At 46.3% G+C, this 18,453-nt stretch overlaps 1 protein-coding gene across 5 annotated transcripts in view; it reads right to left on the bottom strand.

Annotated features, from left to right (window-relative positions):
* Positions 1-18,453, bottom strand: part of LOC137355589 (rho GTPase-activating protein SYDE2-like) — a 66,947-nt gene that overhangs the window by 21,246 nt on the left and 27,248 nt on the right. For all 5 annotated transcript variants that reach the window (XM_068020878.1, XM_068020877.1, XM_068020879.1 and 2 more), the window contains one exon: positions 16,709-17,608. In XM_068020878.1, the coding sequence (XP_067876979.1) occupies positions 16,709-17,608 (900 nt within the window). The remainder of the gene's footprint in view (positions 1-16,708; positions 17,609-18,453) is intronic.

Raw genomic sequence — 18,453 nt, 5'->3', positions numbered from 1 at the left:
CTATGAGGTCATTAATTAATCTTGTCTCGTTACACATTATTAGATCCAGAGTAACCTGCTCTCTGTTTGGCTCTAGAACGTGCTGCTCCAAGAAACTGTCCTGAAAACATTCCATGAACTCATCTTCCAGGCTACCTTTGCCAATCCTATTCGTCCAATCTATATGTAGATTAAAATCACCCATGATTATCACCATAACTTTCTCACAAGCCCCCAGTATGTCTTCCTGTATACCCCGTCCTACAGTGTGGTTAGTGTTAGCGGGCCTATAAACTACTCCCACAAGTGACTTCCTACCTTTACTATTTCTTATCTCGACCTAAACTGATTCTACATCTTAATTTTTAGAACTAAGGTCACCTCTCTCGATTGTACTGTCATCCTTAATTAAGAGCTACCCCTCCACCTTTTCCTAGTTTCCTTTCCTTCCAAAATGTCATATACCCTGGAATATTCCGGTCCCAGCCTTTGTCATCTTGCAGCCATGTCTCTGTAATGGTTATCAGATCAAACAGATTTATTTTTATTTGAGCTATCAACTCATTTGTTTTGTTATGAATGTGACACACATTCAAATACAGAGCCTTTAGTTCTGTCTTTATACTATTTACACAACCTCCATCCTTGGCAGCTTGCACACTCTTAATTTTGTACTTTCTGTCCCTTCCTGCCACGCTCTGATTATTAGTGTCCTTATTGCTACCTTGCCCTTTTGCCTTGTCCTCTCTCTCTGATTTATCATATCTTCTCTCACTTAATCCCTCACCCCCACTATTTAGTTTAAAGCCCTCTCTACCGCCCTAGATATAGAACTCACCAGAACACCGGTCCCAGCACAGTTCAGGTGAAGACCATCCCAATGGTACAGCTCCCACTTTCCCCAGTACTGGTGCCAGTGCCCATGAATTGAAACCCATTTCTCCCACACCAATCTTCGAGCCACGCATTTAATTCTCTAATCTTATTTATCCTACTCCAATTTGCTTGTGGATCAGGTAATAATCCAGAGGTTATTACCTTGGATGTTCTGCTTTTTAATTTAGCCCCTAGCTGCTGGTACTGTTTATGCAGAACCTCTTCCCTAGTCCTACCTATGTCGTTGGTACCCATGTGGACCACGACAACTGGATCCTCCCCCTCCCACTGCAAGTTCCTCTCCAGTCCTGAGCAGATGTCCTGAATCCTGGCACCGGGCAGGCAACACAGCCTTCTGGACTCTCACTCTTTGATGCAGGGAGGATCTTCCTGATGGCTGGGGAGTCCAGAACCAGGGGTCACAGTCTCAGGATACGGGGTATGCCATCTAGAACCGAGATGAGGAGAAATTCCTTCACTCAGAGGGCGATGAACCTGTGGAATTCTCTACCGCAGAAGGCAGTGGAGGCCAAGTCATTAAATATATTCAAGAAGGAGATAGATATATTTCTTAATACCAAGGGGATCAAGGGATATGGGGAGAAAGTGGGAACAGAGTACTGAATTGGACAATCAGCCATGATCGTTTTTGAATGGCGGAACAGGTCCAAAGGGCCGAATGGCCTACTCCTGCTCCTATTTTCTATGTTTCGATGTTTGCTACAGAGAACAGTGTCAATCCCCCTGACTATACTATCCCCTACTACCACTACATTCCTTTTAACTCCCTCCCCCACTTGAATAGCTTCCTGAACCACGATGCCATGGCCAGTTTGCTCATCCACCCTGCAGCCCTCACTCACATCCACACAAACTGAAAGAACCTCAAACCTGTTGGACAATTGCAAGGGCTGAGGCTCCTCCATTTAGCCTTCTGGATCCCCTTACCTGCTTCACTCGCAGTCACATCCTCCTGTCCTTGACCACTGACCAAATCAGAAGACCCTATCCTCTGGGGGGGTGGGGATTGACTGCCTTTTGGAACAAAGTGTCGAGGTAACCTCCCCCCTCCCTGATGCATCGCAGCGTCTGTTATTCGGCCTCCAGCTCGCTGACTCTGAGCCAAAGCCCCTCCAGTTGCATTTACTGCAGACGTGGTTGCTGTGAATCACACTGGTGTCCATGAGCTCCCACATACTACAGCTGCAACACATCATCTGCCCTGTCATCCTTATTGTGTTTTAAATAACTAATTATTTACTTAAATAATTTTTTAATTAATGCCTCTCTTCACCAGCACTTATTGCTCTAATTTAAACCTTGGTAATACAATAAACCTTACCACTTAAAAATAAAACAGAACAGTAGACGCACCAGATTACTTCCCTTCTGCTTGTCTCTCAATTAATGATTATACATAAATATTGATATTACGGTTTTCTATTTTCAGCTTTTAACACCATTAACACTTGCAATCTAACAGTAGTGTACTAACCTAGCTAAATACAGATTCGAACAGCAGTTACTCACCAACCAATCATCTTACAGCTTTCCTGTGATGTCACGGTTTGAACTTTTTTTTGAACTGAATCAGCAAGCGCCAACTTCGGAAGAAATGCTCACTCGCAGGTCTGACTGCTCTCCGCTCCCTCGCAGGTCTGACTGCTCTCCGCTCCCGAAGGTAAGTGAAGGCCCCGAGCCTGGCGCTGTGTTTATTCTCTCCAGATTCTAAGTGCTCCCTCGCCAGTTCAACTGCTCACCTCTCCGCTTCCAGAAGGTAAGTGAAGGCCCCGAGTCTGGCGCTGTATTTATTCTCTTCTTGTTCCAGGTCCTCCCTCGCAGGTCTGACTCCTCTCCCTGAAGGTCAGTGTGAACACAGCATGTAATCGGCACTGCAATATCCCACTAATCAGCGGAAGCTAACTCCTCAGTGTACCCAGGAATAACATTAACCCAGATACACACAGTCTATCACTGGCACAGAAACTGTATGAAGACATTCACAGAAATTCACAGCACATGAAAGATACAACAACAGCGACTTGGAGGCAATACTATCAATTTCAGGATCCATTAGTGACTTTTTTCAACTCTTAAGTTAGATTCCAGTCTGTAAATGCCATACAAACTGGGCATCCATGAACGCTGTGGGCCGTGAGCAGCAGCAGAATTACATTCAACCACAATCTGCAACCTCATGGCCCGGCATATGCCCCACTCTACCATTACTATCAAGCCAAGGAACCAACCCTGGTTCAAAGGAGGGTGCAGGGAAACATGCCAGGAGCAGCAGCAGGCATACCTATAAACGAGGTGTCAACCTGGTGAAGCTACAGCACAGGACTACATGCATGCAGAAGCAGCATGCCCTGGATATCAAGGCAACATTTGACTGAGTATGGCATCAAGGAGCCCTATCAAAACTGAAGTCAATGGGAACACTGCACTGGTTGGAGTCATACCTAGTACAAAGGAAGATGGTTGAGGTTGTTGGTTGCAGAAGCAGCATGCAATAGAGAGCTAAGCGATTCCACAACCAACGGATCAGATCTGAGCTCTGCAGTCCTGCCACATCCAGTCGTGAATGGTGGCGGACAATTAAGCAATTAACTGAAGGAGGAGGTTCCTCAATGATGGTGGAGCCCAGCATGGGAATGCAAAAGACAAGGATGAAGCATCTGCATCCATCTTCAATCAGAAATGCCGACTGGATAATCCATCTCCGCCTCCTCCTGAGGTCCCCAGTATCACAGAATTTGATTCACTCCGCGTGATATCAAAAATCAGCTGAAGGCACTGGATACTGCAAAGGCTATGGACCCTGACAACATTCCGGCAATAGTACTGAAGACCTGTGCTCCAGAGCTTGCCGTGCCCCTAGCCAAGCTGTTCCAGTATAGCTACAACACTGGCATCTACCCTGCAATGTGGAAAATTGCCCAGGTATGTCCTGTCCACAAAAAGCAGGAGAAATCTAATCCGGCCAATTACTAGTCTACTCCCAATCATCAGCAAAGTGTTGCTGACAGTGCAAGCAGGTGACACTCACTCATCAATAATATGCACACCAATACTCAGTTTGGGTTCTGCCATTGGCACTCAGCTTCTGACGTCATTACAGTCTCGGTCCAAACATGGACAAAAGAGCTGAACTCAAGAGGTGCGGGTGAGAGTGATTGCCCTGGATATCAAGGCAACATTTGACTGAGTATGGCATCAAGCAGCCCTATCAAAATTGAAGTCAATGGGAACACTGCACTGGTTGGAGTCGTACCTAGTACAAAGGAAGATGGTTGAGATTGTTGAAGGTCAATCATCTCGGTCCCAGGACACCACTGCAGGAGTTCCTCAGGGTAGTGTCCGAGGCCCAACCATCTTTGGCTGCTTCATTAATGACCTTCCTTCAATCACAAGGTCAGAAGTGGGGATGTTTGCTGATGATTGCACAATGTTCAGCACCATTCTTAACTCCTCAGACAATGAACAGTCCATGCCCGCATGGAAGAAGACTTGAACAACATTCAGCCTTGGGCAAGTAGCATTCAAACACAAGTGCCAGGCAATGACCATCTCCAACAAGAGAGAATCTAACCATCTCCCCTTGATGTTCAATGTCATTACCATCGCTGAATCCCCCACAATCAACATTCTGGGGTCACCATTGACCAGAAACCGAACTGGACCAGCTATATAAATACTGTGGCTACAACTGTAGGTTAGAAGCTGGGAGTTCTGCAGTGAGTAACTCACCTCCTGACTCCCCAAAGCCTGTCCGCCATCTACAAGGCATAAGTCAGGAGTGTGATGGAATACTCTCCACTTGCCTGGATGGGTGCAACTCCAACAACACTCAAGAAGCTCGACACCATCCAGGACAAACCAGCCCATCTGATCGGCACCCCATCCACCACCCTCAACATTCACTCCCACCACCACCAACGCACAGTGGCAGCAGTGTGTACCATCTACAAAATGCACTGCAGCAACGCACCAAGGCTCCTTTGACAGCAACTTGGAAATCCATGACGTATACCGCCTCGAAGGACAAGGGCAGCAGACCTATGGGAACACCACCACCTGCAAGTTTCCCTCCAAGTCACACACCATCCTGACTTGGAACTATCTCGCCGTTCCTTCACTGTCGCTGGGTCAAAATCCTGGAACTCCCTTCCTAACAGCACTGTGAGTGTACCTACCCCACGTGGGGAACAGTGATTCAAGAAGGGGTCTCACCCCCTCACTGACATTCTCAATGGCAATAAATACTGATCTTGCCAGTGATGCCCACATTCCAAGAATGAATTAAAAAAGAACATTCCAACAGACAGATTCCAATCTGCAACAATAAACACTCTCTGGGGATTACCCCTTAAAATACGCCCTAGTGTTACCTCTATAAATACTGTCTGGGAGCTGTGCTTTGTTAAAGCCTGGTGGTTTCTGTTCAAGACTGCACAGAGGACGGATGCATTTGTTGCAAACAACATGTGCTGATGTTATTGCCCCCTGCGTATGAGGGCGTGGAGAGGTCAAGCACAGGAACAGCTGCGGGCCTTGAGGGGGAAGTTCCATATTGATCCTTAACCGTAAAAGGAGTAAACAGGACTCGGCAGTCAGAGCACTTCCTCTCAGAGAAACACCAGGGTTAAAACCATCAGCGGTGAAAATCAGGCCCCAATTACATATTGAAGTCAAATCACCAGGCAGTGGTGCGACGTCCGCCAAATTATTACGGAGCGAAAGTATTAAAACCGCTTCCCTTCCCAGAGCCGGTCAGGATGTCAGAAACATACTCTCAGCTCCACAGATAACCCGTCCCAAACTATCCTGAGCTGAATCACTAGAGAGTAGTGGAGCGTTACAGAACACTAATATAGACAGGCTCCCTGGAATCAGTGACTTCAATATATTGCCTGCAACTCCATTTTAGTAACAAACATGAAAAATGTTCCCATTTATAGGAGCCAGAATTTCTTTGCTGATACACATTGGGTCATTTTCATTTTTTTTTTAAGAAGAGTGGGAAAGAGCTCTTTCAGTGAGAGGATTGAGAAATGATTCCTTTATCGCCAACCTCCCGCCCTGGCATGAGTTAAATCTCAAGCTGTTTCTTCCCTCCAGCATCGAAAATGTGTTCCCAGATGGATCAGAGAGTAAAGCCCCCCCACCCCATGTGACATGTACACTGAGTTATGGGTTCCATCCCCAGTCTGTGCAAAGCCAGATCGCAGCTGAGGCAGCATTCGAGATGCAGGATTGACTCCAGCTCCTCCAGGATAGAGAGAGGAGCAAATCAGACGGGGTTTCTGACCCAGCGGATACTCAGTGACCCCTGACGGAATGTGTTGCGAGGCCCTTGTCAGTTGTCCTGCCTGCACTCACTGTAGGGCTTTCAAATAGGAGCAGGCCATTCAGCCCCTCAAGCCTGTCCCGTCTTTCAATTAGATCAGGGCTGATCTGTATCTCAACTCCATTTACCTACCTTTGCTCCATATCCCATTGAAACCCTGACCCAACACAAATCTATCAATCAGTTACAGTCCTGAAAATGTCATTTGTCCCCCCAGCATCTACAGCCTTTTAGAGGAGAGAGTTCCCAACTTCCACTAGCTTTTGTGTGAATCATGTGAATCCTGACTTCACTCGCATGGCCTGGCTCAAATTTTACGAACGTGAGACACTAGGGGAACACTGCACGCCAGGGAAAGAGGGGGAGAAAGAGAAGACACTGCAGGTAAAAGGAAAACTGAAAGATGTAAAGCAATTAAACCAGGAGACAGAAATAACATATGTCACGGAACTGTATTTATTTTCTCCTCAGATTAAGACAGAGAGAAGTTTTAGATTTTTGAGAACAATGTGCCACAGCTGCACTTGTTACCTAGGAAACAAGGAGAGTCACATGGTGTAATGTTTCAATTTAACTGTGTAAAAACCAGCTAAAACCAGTTTTGAGACACACCAGCGAAGCGTGCTTACTGGAGGAAAAAGAGCTGTCTATTTCTCTCAGCAGAAATTCTACAATGAGCTACAGGCCATGTTAATTACCCAAGGAGGAAAAAACCCTTTGAAGAGACCATTTGTATTGCTGGAGGTTGCAAAATTCCTTTTCTTTACTTCCAATCCAAGAAGTCTTTGCTTCAAGATTGAATCTCTCTTAACTGACTGTCTGAGAAACTGTTGGTTTTAAAATCCATTGCTATACTCCTTGTTTAAAGCAATGTTTGAGGCCTGCTGCAGCCGAAGTGCTTTGCATGCCTATCTATTGAAGAACTGTTTCATCAAATGCACGTGGAGATTTCGAGCGGCATCTGATTATTTTTACACTAGGATACCTCAACTATCAGGAACGTAATCCACATAGACTTGTAACCCAGTTATTTATTTATTTATTCTTAAGAAACAGCTAATTTTTAAAAGATCATTTTTTATTAAAAAAAAAGTTAACCGTTGATTTTTGAGTGTGTGTGTGTGTGTGTGAATGGGGGAGTTAGGTTAAAATAAGAAGTTATAAAGTCTTTAGACCTGGTTTGGTCTGTTTTATTCTGGGGTTACTAGAGTGTTTAATTTGGCTGTTTTCCGGTTTGGGGGGGCGGGGGGGGGGGGAAACTTTAAGAATATGCTGCGACCTGTGGAGTGATGGGACTGAATTGACAGTGCATTACTCCCGCCTCGGTCATAACACATATGAGGAAAACATCAGGGCAGACGACCAGGTTAGGGTATGTGGCCAAAATAAGCATCCATTGTACAAACACACGGAGTATAAAGGAACAAACTGAATGAATTGCAGGCACAAATTCAACTTGGAGGGTATAAGATGGCAGCCATTACTGAGGCATGGCTCCAAGATGGTTGGGTTTGGGGACTAAATATACAAGGTTATAAGGTCTACAGGAAGGATAGGGAAAATAGTAGAGGGGGACGAGTGGTGATTAAGAATGAAATTACTTCAATGATAAAAGGATATAACGAGAGGTAAGCAGGCATTGGAGACTTGATGGGGAGAATTAAGAAATAGAAAGGGATTTTAGACTGTAGTGGGGGTTCTGTATAGGTCCCTGGTAGCAGCTGTGAAACGGTAAACAGTATAAATGCAGAGATTAGACAAGCATGTACCAAAGGCAGAGGGGTTTTAATGGGGGATTTTAACTTTCATATCGATTGAGATAAACAGACTAGTATACGTCAGAAGGGTAGCGAATTTCTTGAGCGTGTCCAAGATAGTTTTCTGCAATATTTCCTAGAACCAACGAGGTGTGGGATGGGGGAACGGGCAGGCAGGCTCTATTAACTTTGGCAATGAGTAATGAGCTGGATTTAGTTACCAGCCTAATGGTATTTATGAACATTTATCAGATAGAAATCGTAATATGATTGAGTTCAATGTAGGTTTTGAAAAGGAGAAACATGAGCGACTGAGATTTTAGATTTCGGTAAGGCTGTCTTCAATGGGATGAAACAAAGACTGCCCACGGAAAACTGGGAAAATTTGTTAGAACATAACAAGTGGGAGGTGGCCATTCGGCCCTTCGAGCCTGCTCCACCATTCAACAAGATCATGGCTGATCTACCTTCCTGCACTATCTTCCTATCCCTTAATATCTAAAATTCTATCGACCTCGCTCTTGAATATACTCAATGAGTGAACATCCACAACAATCTGGGGTAGAGAATTCCAAAGATTCATAATTCTTTGAGAAGAACTTTCTCCTCATCACAGTCCTAAATAGCTGACCCCTTATTTTGAGACAGTGACCCTGTGTTCTCGATTCCCCAGTCAGGAGAAACACTTTCTCAGCATCTACCCTGCCAAGTCCCTTAAGAATTTTATGTTTCAATTAGATCCCCTCTCATTCTTCTAAACTCCAGGGAATACAAGCTTAGTCTACTCAACCTCTCCTCATAAGACAATCCCCTCATCCCAGGAATCATTCCAGTGAACCTTTGTTGCATTCTCTTTAGGGTAAGCATGTCCTTCCTTAGGAGACCAAAACTGCACACGAATGCACCTCAAGTGAAGCCTCACCATAAGATCATAAGAACTAGGAGCAGGAGTAGGCTGTCCGGCCCCTCGAGCCTGCTCCGCCATTCAATAAGATCATGGCTGATCTTTTCGTGGTCTCAGATCCACTTACCCGCGCTCTCACCGTATCCCTTAATTCCTTTATTGTTCAAAAAGATATCTACCTTAGCTTTAAAGACGTTTACTGAAGAAGCGTCAACTACTTCACTGGGCAAGGAATTCCATAGATTAACAACCCTCTGGGTGAAGAAGTTCCTTCATAATTCAGTCCTAAATCTGCTCCCTCTAATCTTGAGGCTATGCCCTCTTGTCCTAGCTTCACCTGCCAGTGGAAACATCCTCTCTACTTGTATCTTATCTATTCCCTTCATGATTTTATATGTTTCTATAAGATCCCCCCTCATTCTTCTGAACTCCAATGAATATAATCCCAATCTACTCAGTCTCTCCTCATAAGCCAACCCCCTCAACTTCGGAATCAACCTAGTGAACCTCCTCTGCACCCTCTCCAGTGCCAGTATATCCTTTCTCAAGTAAGGAGACCAAAACTGCACACAGTACTCCAGGTGCGGCCTCACCAGTACCTTATACAGCTGCAATATAACCTCTCTGCTTTTAAACTCAATCCCTTTAGCAATGAAGGACAAAATTCCATTTGCCTTCCTAATTACTTGCTGTACCTGCAGACCAACCTTCTGCGATTCATGCACAAGGACACCCAGGTCCCTCTGCATAGCAGCATGCTGCAACTTTTTACCATTCAAGTAATAATCCTTTTTCCTGTTACTCCTACCGAAATGAATGACTTCACATTTATTAACATTGTATTCCATCTGCCAGACCTTTGTCCACTCACTCAATGTATCTATGTTCCTCTGCAAAGTTTCACAGTCATCTGCACACTTTGCTCTGCCACTCATCTTAGTGTCATCTGCAAACTTTGACACCCTACACGTGGTCCCGAACTCCAAATCATCTATATAAATTGTAAATAATTGCGGTCCCAACACCGATCCCTGAGGCACACCACTAGTGACTGATTGCCAACCAGAATAGCACTCATTTATCCCCACTCTCTGCTTCCTGTTAGTCAACCAATCCTCTATCCATGCTAATACTTTACCCCTAACGCCATGCATCCTTATCTTATGCAGCAGCCTCTTGTGCGGCACCTTGTCGAAGGCCTTTTGGAAATCTAGGTACACCACATCCACTGGGTCCCCATTGTCCACCTTGCTCGTAATGTCATCATAGAATTCCAAAAGATTTGTCAAGCATGAACCCATGCTGTGTCTGCCCAACGGGACAATTTCTATCGAGATGCCCTGCTATTTCTTCCTTGATAATAGACTCAAGCATCTTCCCCACTGCAGAGGTTAAGCTAACCGGTCTATAATTCCCCATCTTTTGTCTACCTCCCTTTTTAAACAGTGGCGTCACATCTGCTGTTTTCCAATCAGCTGCGACTACCCCAGAGTCCAGCGAATTTTGGAAAATTACCGCCAGTGCACCTGCTATTTCTCCCGCCATCTCTTTTAGTACCCTGGGATGCATTCCATCAGGGCCAGGAGACTTATCAATCCTTAGCTCCATTAGCTTGCCCAACACTACCTCTTCCGTAATAATGATTGTTCCCAGGTCCTCACCTACGTTCGTCTCTTTGTCAATTACTGGCATGTTATTAATGTCCTCCACTGAGAAGACCGATACAAAATACCTGTTCAAAGCCTCGGCCATTTCATCATATCCCATAACTAAATTCCCCTTCTCATCCTCTAAAGGACCAACGTTTACTTTAGCCACTCTTTTTCGTTTTATATATTTATAGAAACGTTTGCTATCTGTCTTTATATTCTGTGCTAGTTTTTTCTCATGTTCCATCTTACTTTTCTTTATAGCTCTTTTTGTAGCTTTCTGTTGACCTTTAAAGTTTTCCCAATCTTCCAGTTTCATGCTGCTTTTGGCCACTTTGTATGCCTTCTTTTTCAATTTGATAGCCTCCCTTATTTCCTTAGACACCCATGGCAGATTACCCCTTTTCTTCCAGTCCTTCCTGTATAATTGCCATTAGACTTCTTCACTCTCATACTCTAATCCCTTTATAACAAAAGCCAGCAAACCGTTTACCTTCCTAACTGTTTGTTGTACCTGCATGTTAACCTTCTGTAATTCATGTACAAGGACTCTCAGGTCTCTCTGAATGAAAACATTTCCCAGTCTCTCACCATTCAAAAAACATTTTACTTTTTTATTTTTCGTACCAGAGTGAATAACATCACATTGTATTCCACCTGCCATGTTCTTGCCACTCGCCCATCCTGTCCTCTGCAGCCTCTTTGTGTCCTCCTTACCACTTACTTTCCCATCTCACTTTGTATGATTGGCAAACTTGGATACATTACACTCAGTCCCCTCATCTAAGTTATTAATACAGACTGTAAATAGCTGAGACCCAAGTACTGATCCTTGCGGTACCCCACTAGCTACAGCCTGCCAACCCGAAAACGTCCTGTTTATTCCTACTCTCTGTTTTCCATCCATTAACTAACTAATCCTCAATCCATGTTAATATATTACCCCAATCCCACGAGTCCTAATTTTGCCTAATAACCTCTTGTGTGGCACCTCATCAAATGATTTTTGAAAATCCAAATACACTACATCCACAGGTTCCCCCTTATCCAGCCCACTAGGCACATCCTCAAAAAACTCTAACAGATTTATTCACACAATTTCCCTTTCATTCATCCATGTTGATTCTGCTTAGTATTATGATTTTCTAAGTGCCCTGTTACCACACCCCTAATAATATATCTTAGCATTTTGTCTACTGCTGTCTATAATTCACCTGCTTTCTCTCTTCCTCCTTTCTTAAATATCGAGGTTAGGTTTGCTACTTTCCAATCCTTGGGAACTGTTCCAGAATCTAGGAAATTCTGGAAGATCAAAACCAATGCTTCCTCTATCTCTGCAGCTGCCTCTTTTAAAACACTAGATTGCAGGTTGTCAGGCCCAGGGGATTTGTTGCCGCTTCATCCCATTTCTTTCTCCAGTATTATTTCTTCACTTCTACTGATTTCTTTAACTTCATTCTCACTAGACCCTTGGTTCTCCATTATTTCCAGAATGTTCTTTGCATCTTCGACCGTGAAGACAGATACAAAGTATTTGTTTAACGTCTCTGCCATTTCCTGATACCCCATTAAAATTTCACTTGTCTCTGCCTCTAATGGATCCACATTTACTTTCATTAATCTCTTCCTATTTACCTGCCTATTTATTTATTTAGATACAGCACTGAAATAGGCCCTTCGGCCCACCAAGTCTGTGCCGACCATCAACTACCCACTTATACTAATCCTACATTAATCCCATATTCCTACCACATCCCCACCTTCCCTCAATTCCCCTACCACCTACCTACACTAGGGGCAATTTATAATGGCCAATTTATCTATCAACCTGCAAGTCTTTGGCTGTGGGAGGAAACCGGAGCACCCAGCGGAAACCCACACGGTCACAGGGAGAACTTGCAAACTCCGCACAGGCAGTACCCAGCATCGAACCCGGGTCGCTGGAGCTGTGAGGCTGCGGTGCTAACCACTACGCCGCCCCAATTGTTACGCCAATATGCTTTGTTGAATGATAATTTTCTTTAATCCACTGACTGGAGATCTGAATTTATATTTTCTTTAAAGATATTTTAAAAAAAGACCAGCTAAAAGGATGACTTTGCTGATAGCTTAGGATGGCCACCTAGTTTGCAACACTGTAAGGTCTGTGAGGAGGGAGACAAAATGTCTGCTTATATCTCAGCAAGAACCAATACCCAGGAAGTTTAAGGAACTGCTTGTTCTTTTTCTTTTAGCCAGAAGAAGCACTGTTAACTGCTATGTTTGAATCACTTGAGTGACTGTCATGTGACAAGCCCCTCCCCATCTGTGGTTTTAAGCTCGTGTCTTTCTGAAGCCAAGAAGGGAGACGCTTCTGGACTCTGACATCTGCAGACCCTAAGTGGGGGTCCCTCGCTCTCTCTCTCCATTTCAGCTTAGAAACTTTGAATTCTGCCTGTTGACTGACCACCTTTGCATACGCCGGCTACAATCAGAAACCCCATCTGTATCGCTGTCTCCAGGAGACCCACTGAACCAGTCATCTTCCTCTTCAAACTAAAAGCCTCAGAACCACCAAATTCTGCTAGAAGCCAGCGAATCACCAAACTCCACTGACTGTATACCCCTTTTTTCTATGGACTCTAACTCAACCAATTTACCTTTTCCCCATTCTGTAACCTCCAGAGTGTATGTGAGTGTGAAAGTTGGCACGTTGTTTATTATTTTCATTAGCTCAGTTTAGGTACAATAAAGTTAACCTCTTTCTTTGTTAAACTCAAGAAAACCTGTCCAATTGGTTTGTGTTATGATCATAGCAAGTAAGTAATCAAACACCTACCGAATCAGCCAGTACATCCACTTTATGAATTAAACCTGGTGTGGTCAAACAAGGAGAGGGAAAAGAGGGAAGCCCGTCAACCCCTCCTCACTTGACCGTAACACTATATTAACATTTACAATCTGTTTTTATATCATAGGCTAGCCTACTCTCATATTCTTTTTTCTCTTTCCTTATCAATTTCTTAGCCCTCCTTTGCTGAATTCCAAAATCATTTTTTATTATCCATTCATGGGATATGGGCATCACCGGCAAGGTCAACATTTGTTGCCCATCACTAATTGCCTTTGAGAAGGTGGTGGTGAGCCATCTTCTTGAACCACTGCAGTTTATGTGCTGTTAGGGAGGGAGTTTCAGGAATTTGACCCACCAACAGTTAAGGAATGGCAATATGGTTCCAAGTCAGGATGGAGTGTGACTTGAAGGGGAACTTTCAGGTGACGTTATTCCCATGCATCTGCTGCCCTTGCCCTTCTAGATGGTAGAGGTCGCGGGTTTTGAAGGTGCTGTCAAAGAAGCCTTGACAAGTTGCCGCAGTGTATCTTTTAGATGGTACACACTGTAGCCACTATGAGTGGGTTATGGAGGGAGTGAATGTTTAAGGTGGTGGATGGGATGCATATCAAATTCTACCATATGATGGTCACTCTTCCCTAGAGGCCCTTTTACTGTAAGGTTATTAATTAACCCTTTCTCATTGCACAACACTAGATCCAATATAGCCTGTTCCCCAGTTGGTTCATCGACATACTGATTTAGAAAATTATCTTGTATACACTCCATGAACTCGTCCTCTACACTATCACTGCAAATTTGGCTTGCCCAGTCTATATGAAAATTAATGTCCCCCATGATTACTGTATTACCTTTATTACATGCACCTCTAAGTTCCTGATTTATACCTACAACTAGTGTTAGAGGTCCTATAAACAACTCCCACCAAAGTTTTCTACCTCTTGCTGTTTCTTAGCTCCACCCAAACTGATTCCCAACCTTGGTCACTTTGCAACCATGTCCCAGTAATGTCTAATAGATCAAACTTATTAATTTCTAGCTGTGCTCGTAATTCATTTAATTTGTTGCAAAATGGGTATAACGATGCAAGATCAGTGGGAGGTATTCAAAAAGAGAATCTAATGCGATACAGAGCCAGTTTTATACCCTCAAAGGGGAAGCGTTCCACTTGTCAAAAAGACAATCAAGGACAACTAAGAGGTAAGTGACAACTTAAAGCTAAAAGAAAAGGCATACAAAAATGCAAAAAAAGGCACAGGTCCCAGCAAAGGGGAAAGATACAAAGAACAGCAAAAGGGTGACAAAGCAGATAGCGCTACACAAAGAGTATGAAAAGAAACTTGCAAGGGATATCAAAAGCAACACAAAAAATGTTTGAAACAAAAAAAAGAGGGTGGCCAGAAGCAATGTGCACCCCTTGAAAACTGGTAATGGTGATAGTCAACGAAAATAAGAAAATGGCGGAGATGCTGAATAATTACTTTGCATCAGTATTTACAGTAGTGGGGAGAGGTCAGCAAGACAAGACATTCCAAGAAAATTTTTATTGAATCGGGGACAGAGACTCAACAAAATTAACATAAGCAAAAAGAGTCGAACAGGGCACTTTCTAAGTGGTGAGAAGCTAGAAACAGTGGAGGCCCAAAGAGACTTGGGGGTCCAGGAACACATCACTAAAACGTCATGAACAGGTACAGAAAATAATCAAAAAGTGAATGGAGTGTTAGAGAAATAGAACATAAGGAGGTAAAAGTCATGCTTCAGCTTTACAAATCCCTGGTTAGACCACACCTGGAGTTACTGGGAGCAGTTCTGGGCTCCACACCTTAGGAAGGATATATTGGCCTTGGAGAGAGTGCAACGTAGATTCACCAGAGTGATACTGCATGTCAAAGGTTAAGCTAAGGCGGCACAGTGGCGCAGTGGTTAGCACCGCAGCCTCACAGCTCCAGCGACCCGGGTTCAATTCTGGGTACTGCCTGTGTGGAGTTTGCAAGTTCTCCCTGTGTCTGCGTGGGTTTCCTCCGGGTGCTCCGGTTTCCTCCCACATGCCAAAGACTTGCAGGTCGATAGGTAAATTGGCCATTAGAAATTGCCCCTAGTATAGGTAGGTGGTAGGGGAATATAGGGACAGGTGGGGATGTGGTAGGAATATGGAATTAGTGTAGGATTAGTATAAATGGGTGGTTGATGGTCGGCACAGACTCGGTGGGCCGAAGGGCCTGTTTCAGTGCTGTATCTCTTCTTTCTTTTGGGCCTCCTTATCTCGAGAGACAATGGATACGCGCCTGGAGGTGGTCAGTGGTTTGTGAAGCAGCGCCTGGAGTGGCTATAAAGGCCAATTCTGGAGTGACAGGCTCTTCCACAGGTGCTGCAGAGAAATTTGTTTGTTGGGGCTGTTGCACAGTTGGCTCTCCCCTTGCGCCTCTGTCTTTTTTCCTGCCAACTACTAAGTCTCTTCGACTCGCCACAATTTAGCCCTGTCTTTATGGCTGCCCGCCAGCTCTGGCGAATGCTGGCAACTGACTCCCACGACTTGTGATCAATGTCACACGATTTCATGTCGCGTTTGCAGACGTCTTTATAACGGAGACATGGACGGCCGGTGGGTCTGATACCAGTGGCGAGCTCGCTGTACAATGTGTCTTTGGGGATCCTGCCATCTTCCATGCGGCTCACATGGCCAAGCCATCTCAAGCGCCGCTGACTCAGTAGTGTGTATAAGCTGGGGGTGTTGGCCGCTTCAAGGACTTCTGTGTTGGAGATATAGTCCTGCCACCTGATGCCAAGTATTCTCCGAAGGCAGCGAAGATGGAATGAATTGAGACGTCGCTCTTGGCTGGCATACGTTGTATCTCTAAACTAAACTAAACTAAACATTACATAAACTAAGGCTGTATTCCTTGGAATTTAGGTTAAGGGGTGATTTGATTGACGTTATCAAGATATTAAGGGGAACAGATAAGGTAGAGTGAGAGAAACTATTCCCACTAGTTGGGGAGTCTAGGACTAGGGGGCATAGTCTAAACATCAGAGCCAGACCTTGCAGGAGTGAAATTAGGAAACACTTCTCCACACAGAGGGTGGTAAATGTTTGGAACTCAATTCACAAATGGCAACTGTTGATGTTAAAACTGAGATTGATAGATTTTTGTTAACCAAAGGTATTACGGGATATGGGAAAAGGTGGGTATATGGAGTTAAATCGATCAGCCATGATCTCACAATGACAGAACAGGCTTGAGGGACCGAATGGCCTCCTCCTTTTCTTATAAAGAAACAAAGTGACAGTGAGAGAGGGAAAGAGAGAGAGAGAGTGAGTGAAAGAGAGAATGCAAGCTCATATGGTGGTATGTTTACCTTTGAAGAGTGGAGGCAGCAGGGCGGTCCCATGGCAACACACACGATTGCGGCAGGAGCTGGGGTCCCAGCTGAAGACCAGCAGCTTGAGCTGCTGGGAGTGCTCCAGCTCGATGTTAAAGGTGTGGTCCAGGCTGAGGAAGGGGTCCTGGCAGGTCAGCATAGCGGTGCGGGCCTTGCTGACTGAATCCACCTGGATGGCGCAAAAGATGTCCCTCAGGCCGGCCCGGGGCAGCTTGACGCCCTCGATGCCATACAGCCGGACGTTGATCAGGCCCGAGAGGTATTGCAGGCACCGCGGCTGCTCGCCGCCTCCGTAGGGACGGAAGGCGCCCGTGTCCAGCTTGGCACCGGGTGGGTGTTGGCACGCGGTGGGAGAGTCCTTCTCCGGGTGCCAGGAGCAGCCGGGCGTGCCCACCTTGGCGACCAGTTCTGGCGAGTCTCCGTCGCTCAGGTAGCCACCTTTGCCCAGCGACCTCGAGCTCCGCTGCTTCTTGCGGTGCCAGTGGCTGCCGCGGGAAGACACGCTGCTGTCCAGGTGGTAGCGGCTGATGACGTTGCGGTTGGAGACGGGCAATGCCATGCCTGTAGACGAGGAGGAGGAGGAGGGCGGCGGAGGGGAGCCCCCCCTACTCAGTTCCGGCCGGGTGCTTTCCGCGGCAGAGGCACTGCTCCCCCCGCCGACATCTTTGTCGTTGCGGCTGGAACGCGAGGTCCCCCTCAAACTCAGCTTGCGTCTCAGCTCCGGGAGCTTCTTCATTTTCATGGACAGCCTCCGCACGGTGCCCGGGGACTTGACTCTGTCGGACAGCGAGCGATGGGCCGCGGCGCTCTTCTTGGCGGGCCTGGGGCTGGCCAGGGGTGAGCGGCTGCTCTCCGTCTGTGCGTCAGCCGCGCCATCTGTCGGAAACGGAGAAAACACCAGATTCAGAAGCTTTGCTCACCCCAATCTCCAACCACCCAGTGTCCACAGACAACTGAGCAGCAGAACCCAGCATCCCAACACAGGCAGACCTCGTCAAATTGTGGGGTACACGCGCCATCACAACACGCATGCGGCTGGTTAAAGTTTCTCAGCATTGATTGCTGCCGTCACATCTACACAGAGACCCCCACTGGGTGAGAAACCCGTCACTCCTGTACTCGCTGACCTACATGGCAGTGATGGTCTGGAAATGCCTCGAATTTAAAATTCTCAACCTCATTTTCAAATCTCTCCCTATCTCTGTAGCCCCTCCAGCCATCCGAGATATCAGCACTCCTCTAATTCTGACCTGCTGAGAGAGAGGGGCAGGGAGCGCGGGAGAGGGGCAGGGAGCGCGGGAGAGGGGCAGGGAGCGCGGGAGAGGGGCAGGGAGCGCGAGAGAGGGGCAGGGAGCGCGAGAGAGGGGCAGGGAGCGCGAGAGAGGGGCAGGGAGCGCGAGAGAGGGGCAGGGAGCGCGAGAGAGGGGCAGGGAGCGCGAGAGAGGGGCAGGGAGCGCGAGAGAGGGGCAGGGAGCGCGAGAGAGGGGCAGGGAGCGCGAGAGAGGGGCAGGGAGCGCGAGAGAGGGGCAGGGAGCGCGAGAGAGGGGCAGGGAGCGCGAGAGAGGGGCAGGGAGCGCGAGAGAGGGGCAGGGAGCGCGAGAGAGGGGCAGGGAGCGCGAGAGAGGGGCAGGGAGCGCGAGAGAGGGGCAGGGAGCGCGAGAGAGGGGCAGGGAGCGCGAGAGAGGGGCAGGGAGCGCGAGAGAGGGGCAGGGAGCGCGAGA

Source organism: Heterodontus francisci, chromosome 43, assembly GCF_036365525.1.
Source record: "Heterodontus francisci isolate sHetFra1 chromosome 43, sHetFra1.hap1, whole genome shotgun sequence".
In the NCBI taxonomy this organism is placed as follows: Eukaryota; Metazoa; Chordata; class Chondrichthyes; order Heterodontiformes; family Heterodontidae; genus Heterodontus; species Heterodontus francisci.
The sequence above is the reverse complement of the archived record's forward strand: the minus strand, read 5'-3'. Positions and strand labels throughout refer to the sequence as shown.